Source organism: Fonsecaea nubica (assembly GCF_001646965.1).
Source record: "Fonsecaea nubica strain CBS 269.64 chromosome Unknown Scaff37, whole genome shotgun sequence".
Classification (NCBI taxonomy): Eukaryota; Fungi; Ascomycota; class Eurotiomycetes; order Chaetothyriales; family Herpotrichiellaceae; genus Fonsecaea; species Fonsecaea nubica.
The window spans coordinates 102,257-120,661 of NW_019173710.1; the positions used below are offsets into that span (position 1 = coordinate 102,257).

The 18,405-nt window shown below is 51.5% G+C and overlaps 6 protein-coding genes across 6 annotated transcripts; 2 read left to right on the forward strand and 4 right to left on the reverse strand.

The window, feature by feature from the left end:
* Positions 1-587: 587 nt before the first annotated feature.
* Positions 588-1,820, reverse strand: AYO20_06056 (hypothetical protein; the record flags this gene model as incomplete). The annotated part of the gene is made up of 1 exon (XM_022644347.1): positions 588-1,820. One exon carries the CDS (start codon positions 1,818-1,820, stop codon positions 588-590), a length of 1,233 nt encoding a protein of 410 aa, XP_022499651.1.
* A 199-nt stretch (positions 1,821-2,019) lies between these two features.
* Positions 2,020-2,985, reverse strand: AYO20_06057 (hypothetical protein; the record flags this gene model as incomplete). Its single annotated transcript, XM_022644348.1, has 1 exon — positions 2,020-2,985. One exon carries the CDS (start codon positions 2,983-2,985, stop codon positions 2,020-2,022), a length of 966 nt encoding a protein of 321 aa, XP_022499652.1.
* Positions 2,986-4,228: 1,243 nt separating this feature from the next.
* On the reverse strand, positions 4,229-7,471 carry AYO20_06058 (hypothetical protein; the record flags this gene model as incomplete). Its single annotated transcript, XM_022644349.1, has 5 exons — positions 4,229-5,186; positions 5,673-5,784; positions 5,833-6,193; positions 6,747-6,925; positions 6,976-7,471. The coding sequence occupies 5 exons, from the start codon at positions 7,469-7,471 to the stop codon at positions 4,229-4,231; spliced, it is 2,106 nt and encodes a 701-aa protein (XP_022499653.1).
* Positions 7,472-8,002: 531 nt separating this feature from the next.
* Positions 8,003-11,071, forward strand: AYO20_06059 (hypothetical protein; the record flags this gene model as incomplete). Its single annotated transcript, XM_022644350.1, has 3 exons — positions 8,003-8,395; positions 8,475-8,725; positions 8,890-11,071. The coding sequence occupies 3 exons, from the start codon at positions 8,003-8,005 to the stop codon at positions 11,069-11,071; spliced, it is 2,826 nt and encodes a 941-aa protein (XP_022499654.1).
* A 2,823-nt stretch (positions 11,072-13,894) lies between these two features.
* AYO20_06060 (hypothetical protein) lies at positions 13,895-14,731 on the forward strand (the record flags this gene model as incomplete). Its single annotated transcript, XM_022644351.1, has 1 exon — positions 13,895-14,731. One exon carries the CDS (start codon positions 13,895-13,897, stop codon positions 14,729-14,731), a length of 837 nt encoding a protein of 278 aa, XP_022499655.1.
* Positions 14,732-14,885: 154 nt separating this feature from the next.
* Positions 14,886-17,187, reverse strand: AYO20_06061 (hypothetical protein; the record flags this gene model as incomplete). Its single annotated transcript, XM_022644352.1, has 4 exons — positions 14,886-15,951; positions 15,998-16,710; positions 16,770-16,922; positions 17,122-17,187. The coding sequence occupies 4 exons, from the start codon at positions 17,185-17,187 to the stop codon at positions 14,886-14,888; spliced, it is 1,998 nt and encodes a 665-aa protein (XP_022499656.1).
* Positions 17,188-18,405: the final 1,218 nt, after the last annotated feature.

Here is an 18,405-nt window from a genome sequence, read left to right on the forward strand (position 1 = left end):
GCGATGGCGACGGTCGTCATGGTATAGGACTTTCCTTTCCTTTCCCTTCCTTTCTTGCTTGCCCAAAACTCGAAAAAGGGGAAAACAGGACCAATTACCTGCTTACTTTGTATTTAATCATAAAACCTATGTGGATCCTCTCGTTGACTAGGAACATACACGAATGGAGAATGCATGAGACGAGGCAATGAGGATAGTAGCACTGTATCACTCATCATTCATCATTCATCATATGCCTTATACCATATATCATATATCGTTCGTTGATTGTCAATTGTCGTTTTTTGATCATTTGACACCATAGTGGATCGTGCTCATTTCCTTCGTTGACCTCATCAACATCGTCAAGGTCGTTCATGTCAAACACGAGGTGCTCCTGACTTATAATGCGTGCACCCGCGGCCACTGCTCGAGTCCTTCGCAGCCCAAGAGAGTAGATATATCCCATCCATCCATCATGCCGTCCTCCCACCATACAGCATGGCACAGCACAGAACAGAACAATGGCCTCCATTCCACGAAAACTCAATCTCATTCCCAACTTTGTCTCCAGGCCAACCAACCTGGACTCTTTCCATCTCGTTCATTCAACCCAGCACAATCTCCCTCCATTCAGGGCCGGGCGCAAACGTCCTCCCGTCCAGCACCGAAGCCTTCAGCACATGACCGATGCCTCGTCGCTCATAGACCGCCTTCTCACGCAGGTACTCGACCATGAAGACCCAGTAGAAGACCTTTTCCACCAGATTCACAAAGGCGTCGTCGTAGTCGTCGTCTCCGGGAGCGGCGGCGTTGAGGTTTGGTTTGTGGTGGCGTTCGGCGAGGACGAGGAACTCAAACAGGGAATCCTTCGGAAAGGGCGAATGCGTTCTTTCCCCGGCATGTAACTCTTCATCTATGTCTGCGTCAGATGTAGTGTCAGCTCCAGCATGGCTCCTTGTAGCCTCAAACTTGGGGAGGAAGTCCGGAACGACTTCTCCACATATCGACCCGGTGCTGTCCAGGATGGATAACTGGCAGTAAGAACCTGAATCTGGCGCAGGGGCGGCAATGGCCATGCGGATAACGACCGTCTGAAAAGTCAAGAGGGTGTATGGTATATTCGACGGTACTGCCACGGGGTCTCGTGCAGCCCACGGGATATGATCGAATGCGCGAGGTCTTTGGTGAATCTCTTCACGTGCTCCCATGGTTTTGAGTTTGCCTTCTGTGTTCGCATTCCCTTCGTCGTTCATGTCAAACTGGTGTCTAATTGTGGACGGATCATGAATCACCTCAGGCTCACTACCAGGCCTAGACACGGACCAGGAGATCCAGTTGGCTCCGGAGAGCCAGTCGAGGATCTCATCCTCACCTTCTGTGATCTCTATCTCTTTCCAAAAGTCCCAAAACGATGGTGCCCGCCAGCCTGCCCACGACCAGCTCGGAAACTCCGACCTACGTCGCACGTCCGAAGACAGCGCTGGATTGTCTGCACGGTTCCAAAAAATCATGGCTACGGGGAGGAGCTTGACGGGAAGGCCTTCGATCATGCCCGTCTTGCCGGCGTCGGCTACACGCTGGAGGAAACCAGACATGGCATTGAGCGCGTCACCATCTAGGGTAATATGGCGCTTTTGGAACTCCTCCAGGGCGCTGAAGAGGAAGTCGTATGGTTCCAAGAGATACTCCATCTCATCCATGCCTTGTCGTGCCAGGGCGATGTAGTTGGTACCCCATTCAAGGGGATTCCGGGTCTGAGGCGCCGTATCACGACACAGCTCTTCGGACCAGATGCGCTCCCGACAGCGGAAATAGACTTGACCATTGACAAAATTCATTGTTCGGCGCGAGAGATGCTGTTCTTGGAGCCTGCGTCGACGATTGTTAGCAGAAATCTAGACAGGAGATTACTTGTACTGGGGGCTTGTACTGGGGGGAAATCAAAAGAATACTCATACGTCCAACCGCGCGTCGACCATACCGCTGTTTTCAGGTGGGCGTCCAGGGGCGCCACGCTGATCAGACTGATATCGGGCTTTATACACTGTACCATCTGGTTCGGGGCGCGCGGCCTTCCAACACCCGGCAACCCCCATCCGCACTGGGACTATTAGCAGCCACAATAGTCACATATGCCCTCTCATAGATCATATCCATGTTGCTGATGTTTTTCCGAAGGTCATCGAGGTCATCCTGCAATAGGCACAGTGAGTCGAACCAGAAATACCGCAAGCCGAGCCTCTTGACCACCTCCATAGAGTCGCGGATGGTCTGGGGAAACGTATGTGCCCGAGTTTGCATAGAATTGGGAACCATCCACATGTCCAGTTCATCTTTTAGAAGGCGAGGAGGACTTGCCCCTCCCCACACATAGCTTAGGGCGACATACTTCTCCGCCCATGGAATGTCCGTTAGACACATATCCTGGACGTCGACAACGCGGAGATGAGGGAGAAGATTCTGGCGACGCGGGCTCTCCCCAGTTGCTGTGGACGGGCAGACATCGTGAAATTTCTCGCAGAGTGCGAGCCAGGATTTCATACGTTGGTAATCAACACCTTTGAGGTCCACGAGTCTTCCCGCCTCGGGAACATGGATACGATGGTTCGCGAGGAATGTGATCTGTTCCCCGAACTTGCTCATTAGGTAGTGGGCTCGGCCATTAGGCTTGTGGTAGGCAAGGTTGAACCGGAAGTGCCCTCTGGGAAACGATGCAAAGTATATCGTGTCCGGAGGCCCTCTGTCCTGAGCGCAGCTTTCGAGTATGGCGAGACTGAATCTGCACGACGGGCAATGCTCTCTGGCTATAATTGTTTGGAACGATCCTATCTCCAGCTCATAAAATGACATCACATGGGGGAATCGCTGGCGCAGATCTTCACCAAGGACGTCGGATGCGTCGGAGTACTGGTTGAATTGCAGCGCGGCCAGCAATTGGCAGAATTGCGAGTCGCAGAATTGGTCGAGGCAACCATTGACATTCTCTTGTTGAGAGATGCCCATTGGACACCGGACAGAGCAAGGAAGATCAGAGTGCAGGATCTACGGAAAGATCTGATTGACTCGGCGCCCAATCGAGTGATGTGATTAATCAAGCGTGGCGCAGTGGGCAGGTGGTTCGATGTGGTTGTGGGGACAAGGTACAGCGGCACGAGCCGTCCCACATATTCTTCAGTCAGCCATCACTCTTTAGCGTCTTGGCGGAGTGATATCTCTGTCCTGCACCTCGTACTCGCTTGCAGGAGCTCTATGACGCTAAATTTGCAGTGAGGGAAGGAACTTGGTTGCCTTCTTCCTTAGCATGTAGCGCACCTCCCCCCCCTCTTCTCTTCTGATTTAGCCAGCGATAGATCAACACAATCCAGACGTCATTAAGGCTGTTGAGAGTCAATACAACTCCGTGGGCCAGTGTGGCCTCGTTTCCTTGTTTCCTGTCCGCCTTCGCTCCGATCCCCAACAATGAGGCAGAGGCCACAAGAGCGGAGGTACTTCCGTGTGTAGAGGTATTCAACAACCTCTTGCCATTTATGCATATCCATATTCTCACCCCTGGAGCACGATACCATTCATGTCCGCGTAGAACAGATTAAGCAATGCACGCGCATTCAATTGTTACGTTGCACTTCTTCGTTGGAAATTTTAGATATTGAGACCCGTTTCCTGCATATCTGCACAATATCCCTAGTAGAGTGACCTGATATCTACTCGGTACACACTATGTCATGACTAGGAGTCAAGGGCTAAAAGGAAACACAAAGTACAATGTCAAGTATTTTAAAGCATATGGTATAGTCATGATAGGAACCCAGTTCTCGCTCTTTCCCCAATGGTGCAGTGCGGCTGTACATAAAAGACGCCTCGTCAACTAATAGGCACTCAGGCACTCGTGGATGCTGAAAACCCAATAGCATTAGAAAGAACACCCCCACAGCGAGGGCCACGTGTTATAGCAAGTTGGAACCCCCGTGCCAGGCGTCCCCCAGCCCCAGGCTAGCTCAGGCACACTCGAGTAGGGACGCTAAAAGTGCATTGCCACTGCGGCAGTAGCACTTGGAACGGTTGTCTCGCGCAGTGTTCTCGGTAAACACTCGGTGTTATCAAGGCTCCTGAGTACGAGGTACGGACAAACTGGTTGGTGGGCATCATTACTATCTGCTTGTATTCAAGCGAATCGTGAATCCAGCCTAATGCATCAAAGTGAAGAGTAACCCTATTGCTGAACGAACAGGTGCTCCTCTCCCTCATCTCACGGTCGGTTCTCGTGAATCTTCTCATGTCGCCTGCAATCATTTTTCCTCACAAACGCCTTGCCACAACGCGCGCACATGTAGTCCCTCTGGTCTCTGTGCGCTCGTTGATGGTCCTTTAATATCCACGCACGGACAAAGCTCTTCCCGCACTCTCCGCAGCCAAACCTCGCACGGCCGGGTCTCGGTGTCTGTATTTCCTTGAAGAGCTGAGCTTTGATCTCGGTGTTTGGATGGCAGCGCTGCATGTGGTTCTCAAGGTCCTTCTTAGATCCAAATCCAACGTCCGACACGTCGCAGTCTACCACACCACACTGAAATGGCCGCTCGTGTCTGCGAACATGTCTGTCTCGTGTTTTTGCGTCAGTAAACCCTTCGTGAAAGTAGAAGCAGGTGACCTTCGGGCATCGGAAACACTTGGTGCCGTAATGCGATTTTACCCTCTCGAGACTTTCAGCACTCAAGTCTCTGTTCGTAAAGAACTCTTCCAGTGACCTGCGGATGCCTCCCATCGCATTGCGAAGCCTCTCCAGGCTGATTTCGCTACGCTTATCAGCGTCCTTGCTCCGATACAGAACCATGTGAGTCCAAAGAGACTGAAATCCATCTGCAGCGCCCTCAAAGTCTCTGAGTCGGCTACAGATATTAGGCTCCAGGCTGACTTGCAACTGCAACGCTCTGGCCTCCCGGAGGTCGATTTCAAGGTCGTCTTCACCCTCCCCTATGGCTCGTAGCATGCTCTCCGCTGTTTCACAGAGCTCTTGCACCTCAGTCTGGTGTGTATCGAATTCGATGTCACTCACTGCCGCCAGCTGAACGAGTATCGTATCCAAATGGTTCATCCATCTCGCAACTGCATAGTCCGCAAAGGCATACGATCCGTCGAGTACGTCTTCCTCCAGAACGGCTCCGTCAAACAAAGGGTGAGCGAGGTATCCCAAGCATACGCTCGCCAGCCTGCATTCCATGGCCAGAAGATCGATGTGACCTGACTGCGTAATATATCTTGACGAGGATTAATTCATCCCCAAAAGCAAAGTAGTGATATAGTACGTACCTCTTGGCCGTGCCATGCACGAGAACTACACGGCCTCCGCTCACCGTCACCAAAGGTGCGCACAATTCGTGGGCGGTTACTCGCAACTGACTTGTCCAAAGGTCTACTCGCTGTTCGTCAAGATCTATTGACATTGCACCCTGAATTTCGTGCCACTTGAGTGGTCGTGTGGCACAAATCATCCACCCTAAAAATTCTTGTATTTTGCGCCATGATTGTGCAACCCCTCCATGCCGTTGCTTGATGCGTTCAATAATTCGATCATACCTACCAAGAGTTCCAACGTCAGCGCAGACACAAAACATTCGCACAGTGTATAGATAGGTGCAACCAATGACGAGCACTCCAAGGGTATCGGCCACAGAAGTGGAACCAGCGTTACTCACGCTTCTGCCAACTCCTTTGGGAAACGCTCGCTTTCAAGTTCACGCTGAAGACCGCGAAGGTCGAGTTGCTGATGGAGGTTTTCCATGACCAGTTTGGCAAACAAGAACTGACCTTTAGGAAATTAGCAAGTCCGCGCCTTCGGAAACAGAGTACACATACCAGCTGCATTACCGCATGTGTGCTGAGCCAACAGAGACGATGCTTGGTCGCCAAGTCCAAACTTCTCCTGGATCTTGACTGTCCATGCTTGCACAAAGGCACGAATGTCCTGGCTGTTGTCATCGCGTGTGATAGTAAGCTCCTCCGCGTCGGATAATAATCCCCTGATATCGGGCTCTTCTTGACTGATTATGAGAACACGTAGCTTTCCCGGCTCCCCATCGTTAACTCCTTTGACCAAAGAGGTAAGAAACGGGAGTAGCGACCTCCGTTCCTCTTGTTGGCATTCGTCCAAACCATCAACGACTATGTATTGGCGCTGGCCCTCTCCAGAGACGGTTCTGAACAACTTCTTTGTGATCTGATCAGAAGACAGGACAGGTTCGCAGCTTTTCCGCCTTTCCTCGTCAAAAAAGGGTACGAGATCAGGTGTGAGATCAGATTCGACATCATCACCCCTATACCAATACAATTGTTGAGCGAGAAGACCCTTCAAAATCCCGACACAAGTGGTTGTAGTAATGTCATCACGTCTGCAATAAAAGTACGCTGCTCTGTGTTGATTTTGTCTCACGCAAGCTTCAAGGCAAGCTTGAATGATGATCGACGCCAATATTGTTTTCCCTAAATCAATTCAGTGAAATGTCATTCGGAGCGGTACCTTCTTTACCTGCGCCTGGAATGCCGTGCATCCATAGTATTGAGGACCGGGGAAGGTCGTCTGCGAGCCAGCTGGAAACCTTTTCCTTCTGTGTGATCCACAATCCCGTCTGAGCATACCCTTCGCGGGCTCTTATAGCTGACTCATGCGAGTCGCAAGTGGTATTTCCCCCTATCCAGACTCGTATTGCAGACAACCGCTCCTGTTTACGGATTTTTTCCTCCTTTTCAAATAATTCTCGTGCAAGGCGCACCTCCGTCTCGACATCCAGGATTGCCCTGAGTACCTCTGTTTGGTGCTTTTCGTGCCGATCAGCCTGGAGCAGGTTGAATTGTGATTCAATCAATTGTCCATGCCGATTGAGATTCCGGAGAATTCCTTCAAACTTTGTATTGAAGTCACCCCATGCAGATCGAAAAAGATGTTTCCAACCTCAAGGAAAGTCAGTAAGAGAGAAACGGTGATTGCGCACTGTTGCTCACCTGGCCGGTCGAGGACACGAATTGCGGGCAGATGAAATTCAAGAATGTCCTTGTACATCATGGCAAGAACCTTTTGCATCTCTGGATACTGTTGCAAAAGCGACTCGTACAGCTGGAACAGGGGTAATACTTCACCGATTCGCTCGTAGGCGTCCAAAATCTTGTCGAGGCAATCCGCCGAGGTGCTCGAGACGAGGAGGAGGAACTTCAAGGGTCCCCAAACAAAGGCAAGGACATCACTAGTATTGACGAAGACTTCGATGATCTTGCCAAACTGCTCCATCGCCTCTATGAAGCGCCGAATTCGAGTCAAGTTACGTAGTCCTCGCTGTGTGTCTTGACGTCTCTGAATATTATTGACCTCAACCTCGACCTGCTCTAGAGATGCGAACTCGAAGCTTTGCAACTGCTTCCCGGTCAAACGACTTTTGAACTTTGTCAGCTCGAGTTGGAAAAGAGGAGCAGCAGTTGAGGAGCCTTGTGTTGTTGCAGCCATTGCACATCAGTGGCACATAGGAAACAAAGTCATTGACCAAGTCAACCGAACTTTGATGGTTGTTTTTCTCGTCAATACCCCGAATCCTTCGCAATCAAATGGAGTGTGTCTTCAGGACGCTTAAAGCTTCGGAAGATCGCTCCATCGATCACAGTCGGGGCAGCATCAGAACGTTCCCGGACGCAGTTTCCATAATTTTAGAGTCATATCGGACAGGTGGCACGATTAGGTCAAGGGTTGAGAGTGAGGCATGTGCAGGCGCAGGTGCAGGCGCAGGTGCAGGCGCAGGCGCAGGCGCAGGAAGGCAGATTGGCTTGCAGGAGGAGTGCGCCTTCTGTGAGGCTGACTTGGGCAGCAGCATGGCATCCTCGAGGCTTTCTCTCTGGGCTGATAGGACTTGCTTTTTCGTGGTATGGAGGTCTTGAATCGGGTGTACCGGCACTCAAGAGACAATGATACTAATGCCAACCACTATTACTACGATAGTCCGCAAAAAGTTCCATCCAAGACACCCACTGCGGCTCCTCCATTATGACATCATTCAAACGGACCGGAGATTCCCTCGATCACTTTGACAACAGCGACCCCTTCGTGCCCTTCTCATTTCCGCCGCATTCCTCACAGCACCCACAAGGCCTCGACGGGGGCTCCGAATTACCTCTTGATGTTGGTACCGGTCACTGGAACCATGTCTGGAACGAGCTTATTGGCAATCCCAGCCACCCCGATCACAACGTTGACAATGTCGAAGGAGGCAACACAAATAACATCTTTCCGGCTATCCACGATGTGCAGGACGATATCGAATCTTGGGTCGCAAAGGATCTGAAGATTACTCCCTTTGAAGATGCGGATGAGTTGCGCATAGACCGAGGAGACGCCGTCGGTCCCCTACAAGATGGTTTCAATCGATGCTATGGCATGGTCAGTGATTGCCTGCGCTCCACACATCAAGAGAGGTGGACTCCCTCTCGACGCCTGCGGCTGATATTTCTGCATGCAGATTTACCGCGCAAATGCTCAGCTTCAAGGGAACATGTCTGAAGTATCGCGATGTCTAAGGGAGAATGCGACTCAGGCTCGGACGCATTTTATCCTCGAAATCGTGTGCATCGATGATGAGCTTTCCATCTGCATCCCAGGTGGTATGCGAATTGCAATACTCAACCTCCACTTGACTGAGGCATTGGCGGGCCACGTAAAAGCCCGAAAGATCCATCTTGAGGCCCTGGCTCACCGAAGGACGATACTCGAGTAAGTCACCCATATAAGCGCACCTGAAATGCATTCTGTAGTCTTGTAAATGAGTGGCAACGGCTTTCTTTCTTGACTACCTCCATTTTCCATCCTCCGGCTATTTGGGCATCGCCGTCTTCGTGCTGTGCCTCAAATGTGCGCGACAGGACTGACTCATTCAGAGACATTGGGGCCGCCACAAGAGCGAGAGACGCGCTTACAACCATCAACATCAACGTGTATGGGACTGAAGAGTTACAAAGCTCTATCGGTAGTGACTTTTCTGCGAAAAAGATATGGCTACAACGACCTGACTGGCTGAGCCCGGGCTCGACATATGACAATCCGCACGTCTTGAAGTTCGGCACTCACCAGCAAAGTGAGCTGGATACTCCCTACCAGTTGGAACATACCCCTAGAGCCTCGGACTTTCATGATTCGGTCGAACAGATGTACTCGATGCTGACGCGTAATTTGCACCTCCAAGGCTTAGCTGGTGATGCTCACCTTCTCACCCCACTTCTACAGCACCAGGAAAAGGCTCTAGACTTTATGATCCAACGAGAGACCGGCCCCATTCCTGAAGAATTTCAGCTATGGGAAGCTACGTGGGCTGAGTCAGAGCACAGGTATCGGCACAAAATTACAGGCATGAAGTCTCGGACAGAGCCAGTGGAAGCTGGTGGCGGTATTTTGGCCGATGAAATGGGTATGGGCAAGACCTATTCGATTCTAGCACTGATAGTTCGGACGCTGGATGAGGCAAGACAATGGTCCAACGACCCGGACGTCCACACCGCAGAAGAGATCATCCTGACCAAAATCCTTTCGAGGGCGACGCTAGTCGTTGTGCCATCTTCGCTGTTGCTGGATGCTTGGGAATATGAGATTCGAAAGCGCGTCAATTTGCCATTGAGAGTCCTGAAATATCACGGGAGTGCGAGAACCAGCGATCCTCGAGTCGTGGCCGACCATGACATTGTCTTGACAACTTACCATACAATCGTCGCGGACAATCGCCGAACGAATCCTGCCACAGAGGTGACTTGGTATCGCATCGTTTTGGACGAGGCACACTTCATTCGGAGAAATACCAGTTTTCTACACAAGGGAGTCGCTGGACTTAACGCAAAGTTTCGCTGGTGTGTGACGGGAACGCCTATACAAAACACTCTAGATGATATTGGTTCTCTCTTCGCCTTCATCAAGATATTCCCATTCGATAGACCGGGAGTCTTCCGCAAATTCATCACGGTCCCATGGCACGAAGGGGGGATTCAGCGCCAGCAGGGCCAACGGAATCTTGTCCAACTCTTCGACTCGGTTGGCATCAGACGTCCAAAGGATCATCTGAAGCTGGCTATGCCTATAGAGACGATCAGCAGAATTCAGTTATCCCCTGAAGAGCGAGCACAGTATAACAAGACAAGAGAGGACATGAAACGGACATTGCAGCAGCTCGTCGGCCTGCCCGAGAGCCGAACCAGATTCAGTTTGTTTCAAATGCAACTGCAACTACGCCTTCTCTGCAATCATGGGACTTTCCAACATCAGTTCCATTGGGTTAAAAGCAGGAACATCCGGGATGCTCGAGAAGATGCTCTAAGCTCTGCAGGCAACAACGGCGAGGTCAAGTGTTCAGCGTGCGCACAAACAGTGTACGCTGTCCTCTCGAACCGGGCTTCCAGCCTGTCCAATGTCTGTGCACATGTACTGTGCTCTGAGTGCAAAGAAGGCACAGGGGACAATTGTCCAGTGTGCGAGGCGACGCTTCGACCTCTTGGTTATCAACGACCCGCGGCGGGAGAGATCTCCCGATCCCAGCTGCACCAAGGCAACCTGCGCTCCACAGGCCACTCTTCCAAGATGATTGCTCTAGCCGAGGACCTAAGAAGTGCCGCAGCTGCGGGTGACAAGAGCATCGTCTTCTCGTGCTGGACAACGACGCTGGACCTGATCGGCCAACACCTGCAATGGTGGGGGATTCCGTTCGAGCGGATCGATGGCGAGCACTCATTCAAGCACCGTCAGAACATGCTCACGCGCTTTCAGACCGACCCGTGCATCCCCGTGCTGATCATGACCACGGGCGTGGGCGCCTTTGGCCTGAACATCGTTGCCGCAAACCGTGTCTTCCTTGTCGAGCCGCAATGGAACCCCAGCGTCGAAGCCCAGGCTATCGGCCGCACCATCCGCATTGGCCAGCAAAAAGCCGTGCATGTCACGCGCTACGTGGTTGAGGATTCCGTGGAAGAGGGCATTAGACAGTTGCAGCAGCACAAGCGCGGCATCGCAATGATGACCAACAAGGGCATGGAGATGAGTGACACGCACATCAAACCCGAGTTCAAGTCGTTTCATTGATCCTCTCCGGCGCGTGCACAGGGAATGTGCAAATATACAGAATGAACGAAACATATGTGGTTGATTCCCCCAGGAGGGAACAGACTATATACGATGATTCAATGTCCAGCTATTTCCTTTCCATCTCTCCAGGCTCGACCCTTCGGATACCAACTGGGTATGTCAAGCTAAATGTCCACTGAAGTAGTATGTACACACCGTTAACGCCACCACGCCCATCATACTTGTATCCATACCGTGTCATGATGGATGAAATCATATCGGGAATCTCAAGTTCCCAGCAATAGACACTCCCAGTTTGAGCATATGACGTACCGAAATAGCGCTGAATTAAGTCCTGTTCTTCCTTTCTTATCTCCCCTCTCTTTCCCCTAAGTTGTGGGCCTGATTCCTCGTCATTCGGAGCTTTGTACGACACCCACCAAAAAGATGCGAGGCAAAAAAAGGGGGGCACAACATTCGCCCTATACAGATGTGTGTATGTGTGTGCGTGCATGTGTGCATGTGTGCGTGTGTGCGTGTGTGTGTGTGTGTGTGTGTGCGTGTGTGCGTGTGTGCGTGTGCGTATGGATGTACTTGTATGCGTTTGTGCTCATAGTACCACTCCATGAAAGAAGAGGGAGGGGGGCGCAGTGAGAGGATCTGGGCTCCGGGTCTAGCCACGGTCAAAACTCAACGTAGGCAGGCAGAAAGAAAAAAAAAACCATCCTGGCTCGGCGGCAACAGCATGCCAGATTTTGCAAAAACCAAGACAAATCGATTCATTTCCCGACAAACGTCTCCCAACATGGGCAAGAAGGGAGAGAGCGTACAAAAAGTCTTGGTCTCAAAGTGAACGCCGAAGGACCTTTTTTGTTGTTGCTCACGCGACGTTTGTCGGTCTTGGTCGGCCCAACATGGCTTGTTAGCCAAGGGAACTCCGGTGCCGTGACGCCTAGGTTTCCACTTGTCATTACACCGTCAAAACGAGGGCATGTTGGATCGAGGCTGGTTTGCCACGCTTCACGGCGACTGGTGGCGGGCACTCGGGGAATGACGAAGGCTAGGGGTCGACGGGGTACCATATCAGGGAGAAAAGTCCCACCCCCTTTGGGATGCAGCCTTTGGACCTCGATGAAAAGCCCCCGCGTCAAATGACTCAGTCTTGTCATTGCTCACGTCTGGAGTGTTGAGTGGGTACGACGTCGCCAATTTTTCTTGGGTTTCCAACGGCGACTTGCTCGTAAGAGGTTGTGTGTCCACCGTAATCCGTCCAGCCGGTCACAGCGACAGCCGATCCAGAAACCCCGACAGCCGAGTTCTATGCTTAGAAGGGGGCTCTGCTCCACGAAGAAGACTGAATGGTGTGGATTCCAGAATGCTCCGACCGGGTCCATCCAGCAGTCTTTTTGAGACACAAAACCCGGTGTGTGTGTGTGTGTGTGTGTATGTTCACGAAGCCATCAGGTTCCTAACCATGTGGCGAGCAATTCTGAATGCGAGTCGACTTCTAAGACTTCAAGAAACCACGATAACCAACTCTTCCCTGTAGCTTGTTATCCTGCAGAGGCACCTCAAAGGTTGTAGTCCGTAAGATCTTGGCCTGGTTCGGACATTCTCAGGGAAGTTTTGCCTTCTTAAACATCTCAGTGGCCCAAGAAGATTGGGCTGAAGCACCGCCCTAACCTTCCTGCAGGAATGGAGCTGCGACCGTGGACTTCTGGTCCACCAGACAACGGTGAGGGCACCGCTTCTCTACATCGGCTTTATGCCGTTCTGTGTCTTCTAGGATGCATTCGTTCTGCTTCCGAGGCAGGAATTGCGGTTACTCATGCAATGCTTGCCCTGCGAACAGATTGGTGTTTCACTGTTTAGCAAGCAGCCTGATGATCCGGTCAAGGAAATCCGGAAGCACATCCGAACCATCCATTACGTCGGAGTGAAGAGTTATGGTACGTGGAGCCAGTAAGTGAGTCGCCCAAATTTCTCTCGGCAGTGGGAATGTCGCAGATGGACTTGCACACTTGAATGGGCGGTCAATGCTCCAGGCTGGACTCGACTATAGTCCTTTCCTAAGTTGTGTCTTGTAAAAACACCTCGAGTAGGGGTACTCATATCGTGCCATTGCCGCTGATGGTATTTGCTTTTCTTTGATGGGCGTTGAGACTGTGACCGACAGCTATTGTTTCTTTAACTCCAAATTGTCTCTGCTGAGTTGAATGCCAAGGTATGGCGATCGAGAAACAGGCCCTCATGAATGCTCCAAACATCCGGCGATCCGACCATGAGTACAGTCGAACCACGGTTCTTGTAGAAATGAGGTCAATCGCAAGTAAGGCTACGGCAATCGGTGGACAATCCGGGAGTCGGACAGGCGCTGGGTGACTTGCTAGTAACTGTGTAGTCCGACAATCGAGGTATCTGTAACAATGCCGCTTCTCGGGACGGAAGTCGGACGTGTATGCGATTCGTCCACAGCGCAAGGCTCTTGTATCGTCTCATGCTCAATGTGTAATTGTGTGTAAATGACAGTATCCTGGTCACATATCCGTTCCGAATCGGACTTCTCGATGCTGAGAGGACACCCGAAGCATCGCAGGATGATGCAGCCATGGCAGCGTAAGGAGGGGCGAGCCAGCAAGGTGATATTCCGAGCGTTTGGAATACCGGTGTGTGGTTTCCACAAATACTGGCGGGCTCGGGTTCTTTGTCTGCTTTTGAGAAACAAACTCTTTCATCTTCTGCTTCTGCTGTTGCTGCTGTTGCCGGCAACCCTTTGAAGACCTGATTCACAAGTTGTTGATCTCCCCCCCAGCCACCTGCTTAGCTTGCTAAATCCCAGCAATGGCTTCCATGAACCAGAGTAGTAGCGTCTCGAGCGAGGCGAAAGAGCAGGACCATGCCGCGCAGGTCAACCTCGCAGTCAAGGAACCGCAACAAAAATCAGCCGTGAGGCGCTTGAAACAACATTTGACAAGCCACATCGAAGTCAACATTCTCGCCGAGACGGAACTCCTAATTCTCACTTTCTGTACCGGAATGCAAGACGCGACGACCTTCCCAGACTACCATTGCTTTGCTTCGAACCAGACGGGCAACACAGTCATGCTAGCAATGGCCATCCTCCTTCCGGAGGTGGCTGGGGAACTGTTCATCACAGAAAACATTGGAATCGCTTTGGGGTTTTTTCTGGCCGCAGGGTGGCTAACTGGTCAACTGGGTCACATCGTTGGGGCACGGTCTCGTCTCTGGATCGTATTTTGCAATTTGATCCAGACTATACTTGTCTTCGTCGCGGCTGCAATTCAATACGCCTATGGTATTGAGCTGGAAGGCACCAAAACCATGGTGGTTATCGGCCTACTGGCCTTCGCGGCCGGGAGTCAGGTCGTCATATCAAGAGCATTGGCGATCACGGAAATCACCACAGCAATGGCGACGGCAGCATGGATTGATCTGCTGATCGACCCTCGTCTGCTTACAGCAAAGAATCGCCCTCGGAACCGTCGGGCGAGTTTTCTAGTGGCCATTGTGGCGGGAGCTTTCTTTGGCGCAGGCATATATCGGAGTCTTGGTCCAGCGACCTCGGTTTTGTTTTCAGCAATCGGTAAACTCATAGTGACATTTATGTTCTTGCTCAACAAAGCAGAGAAGTCACAAGAGTCCAGAAGCATCGTCTGAGTGTCATAAAGTTGCTATGACTTTGCATCGAGCTGATAGCCATGCAAGAACATGTGTTCACGTTCATGTTAGCGGAGGCGCAGGTTGATTTGAATGGCATGATGAGCAAGCCGGCGTCGTTTGTCGTGGAATTAGATCTTGGTAAAAATATCGGCTAGAAGTATTCGTCGTCTAAATCTTGAGAAAATCCATATGTTTCCAATGTCTCGGGCCATCCCATCCACGGATTGAAGGCGAGGCGCATGCCGTCCAGCCATTGGCCCTGGTCTTCGAGGGCATAGTTTGTTGGCTCCCCGCTTCCACCTTCGTTGACACGATCCGGCTGTTTGGATTGTCCTGTCTGGGACACGCCAGGGACACTCTGAGAGCGAAGGATTTGAGGGTTGGGCTTGACGGTCATAGTATTTCTCGGCGGACGCTGGCGTTGCGATCTTAGGGAGGCGGTGGAAATGCCGTTGGAATTATTGTCCCGAGGGGGTGCGGGACTGGTCACCTCATTGCTGTCGTCAACAAAGTCTGCTCGGCCTATCAGACTATGGATTGCCAGGCGTTGTCTGGTCCTAGCTTCATCTGCAAGCCTTGACAGATGGTCCTCCAGTATTTCTTCAGGGTGCGGTAGTTGTATGCCAGTGCTGGTGTTCTGAGACGAATGGCGGGCGATGAGCATCTCGAGTTCTTTCTTCATCGGCTCGACTACAGGAGAGGTACGGAAAAACCTGTTCATGATAGATTGGCAGAAGCGAGCCTTTTCCAGAGCCGCCGGCATACTCAGACTTTGCGTGACAACGTCTGTTTGAGCGCTAAAAAGGATAATTCGAGCGCTATGGTACGCGCAGATTGCGGTGTCAAAGTCGATGGTCAGAACTTTACATTGCTCTGAAAATGCTGCAAAGATCTGGACAATTGATAAAGCGTGATTCAGACACAGAGTCCGCCTGCGGAGGATGTCTTCACGATTGATGCCTTCCATAGCCGAAGGAGGAGCGGCCTCTCTATAGCCGGTCAAAAATATCCGATACAGATCGGTGTATGCTTGGTGCCAACATTCGTGCACCATGAGGATTCGGGCGGGTCGTTCGCAGTAGGAGAAGATCTTGGGGTTGTAGCGATCAGAGTCGGCAAGGCTTCGGTATAAGTGCTGTAGCTCGTCTTCAAACCGCCGAACTGTGTGCATGAGCTCTCCTGGAGGGACTAATGACGATGCAAGCCGGCGTGTCAGTCTGTATCAGTCAGCATAGAACGGAAATCTGACAGCTGACAATCTACCTCATAATGTCTGTTCTTATAGCCGCCAGCCTGATACATGCAGCATAGGTCCCGATGCGTTCGGGTCTGTCGAAAGATGTTGCCCTCAACGGGGCTGTTTCCACTGGGGCATCTTGCTCGAAAGCCGTTTCTGGACATGGAAGTTGGAGGAAGACGTTCTCCGGTGGACATGTCTCGAATTCTCGTAGGCCGACGGAGAAGTTGCCATCGAGGGCGAAACATGACCACATCAGTCGCCGCCGCACTTCTTGGGCCAGGAAACGCAATTCAGGACGCTCGTAGTTCAGTCTGAGCGCAACGGCCGACCGCCCCGCTAGTGCAGCAAGCATAAATGCCCTTGAGAAGTGACCTACCTCCACTCTATACCGGACAATCAAGATGAGAGCCTGGAGTCGAGAAGTGGAAGGGCTTTCCAAATTTTGTAAGAGAAAGTCTTCGGCCTTCTGGGCCCATTGGGCACTTATTTCCCGAGCGTACGGCTCAATCTTGAGACGCTGACTCGTTACGGCACAGATTGCAAATGCCAAACAGTCTTCAATCGTTCCTTCGTGGCATCTTTGCATTACCGATCGTTTGTGCAAGAATGCATACCAGGGAAGGGCATATATGTGCTGGAAATAAGCCTCGACCAGCGATATGATTTCCTGGCGGTCTGGAAGCGCGCCATCGTTTGATAGAGGAGTGTGGCCAGCTTCAGTGGACCGCGTGTCCAACTGAGATGGGAATTGCAGCTGATTATCGGGACGCTGCGACACGGCAGGTGATGGCAAACTAGAGGTCTGTGGCGTCCGATGCGGCCTCTTGAGTGCAGGATAGACACAAGGTCGATTCCTTCGAAGACAATTCGAACAAGCAGGAGATTCTCCACCGCATCGGATTTTCTGAGAACGACATTCTGTGCAAGCGCGAATCCCGCGTCGTCTCTCTAGCTGGACCAGTGATTGGTCGCCTGACGGCGAATCGCCCGCAACACCAGCCTCCCTTGGTTGAAATGAACAATCAAACCTGAGGCGCTCGCAATTGCGACAACAGTTAGGACGCCCATCACAACGCACCTGTCGCATGAGTTCAGTCGCTGAAGGTCAAAAATCCACATCTCCTGGGGCGATTCGTCCTCCGCTTACCTTCCGAGCACGACATTGCATACAAGTGGTTTTGGACTTTCTCGAAGTCGGCGCCATTTCATCCATTTTGCGTCGCACGCGTCTCAGCTGAAATTGTTGCCGACGGAGCAGACAACATCATGCGAGACTACAAATATTAACGGAAGGATAAACCAGAAAATGATGTTTTGACGAGACGGTGCGACAGCGGATTTTGTTGAACGAAGGTCGCGAAGGCGTGATTGGAAGAACCACCCAGACCCGATTCTTGAGATGTTTGGAAACCCGCAGGGGCTTCTGTATCTATGATTCTCCGTAGTCACGGGCCGAGCATTTTCCACGAAACGCACTTTCCAAATTCCGTCACTCCAAGTCTCATCTGCGGTAGTTGCTATTACTTATTGTCGTCCAGTCTACGTCTACAAGATATAGCATCAAGATACGCTTGCTGACTATACTCAAATATTCTCTCACGCCTCGTATACCACACCTACACCTACACCGGGCCCTATCCGCGGGTCGCAGAGATCACTCTCTCAGCAATGAACTGGTGTATCCAAGAGGACTGTTGACAGCATACCTGGATTACTTGTCCCGTTGCTTACTTTTGTGATGCTATTGTAGTGCTAAATGACCAGTTGCAGATTCAGAACCAACATTTGCTCTCTCTGTCCTCGCACCTGTCTCATGATATTGGTCTTGGGTCAGGAACAAGCACTCGTTCCCCGCAGCCTATCCTCCCCAGTTTAAGGCAACCTACTGTTACACATGAACTGTGGTCCAGTTCCACCAGGCGAAGCAAAGACAGGAGCCAGGAGAAGACGGGCAATGAGGGCGGACCACTGAAAAATGGCTGTGCAAGAGCTGTAGCGAAACGTGTGTGCTACGCATGCAGGTTGGCGGAATGGTTGGTCAAGAGAGCCGATATTTCATCTTGGACCAGACCCCAGACATATTGAACGTGGCACGACTGCGAGCATTATGCACGTCTCACTGCGTCAATTTGGTCCTATGCGGCTGCACTCCTTGATGAACGGGGCAAGGGCAATATCGCAGTGAAAAGATGGCCTACTCGTGACCGCCCGCTCATCTGGACACTGAGAATGGTTGGGAGGACTCTCAGGTCATCTGCATAGAAACAGACCAATATAAGAAGCCTATACCGATGATATTCTTTGCAGCCATGCCTCCATCCTCTGCATGAGCATGTCAACTAGGCCTCACAGCCCCTGCAACGAGTGTCCAAATCAGACCCGTGAAACCATCCATTCCATTGCTATTCACTTCCAACCCCTTTCTTTGTCC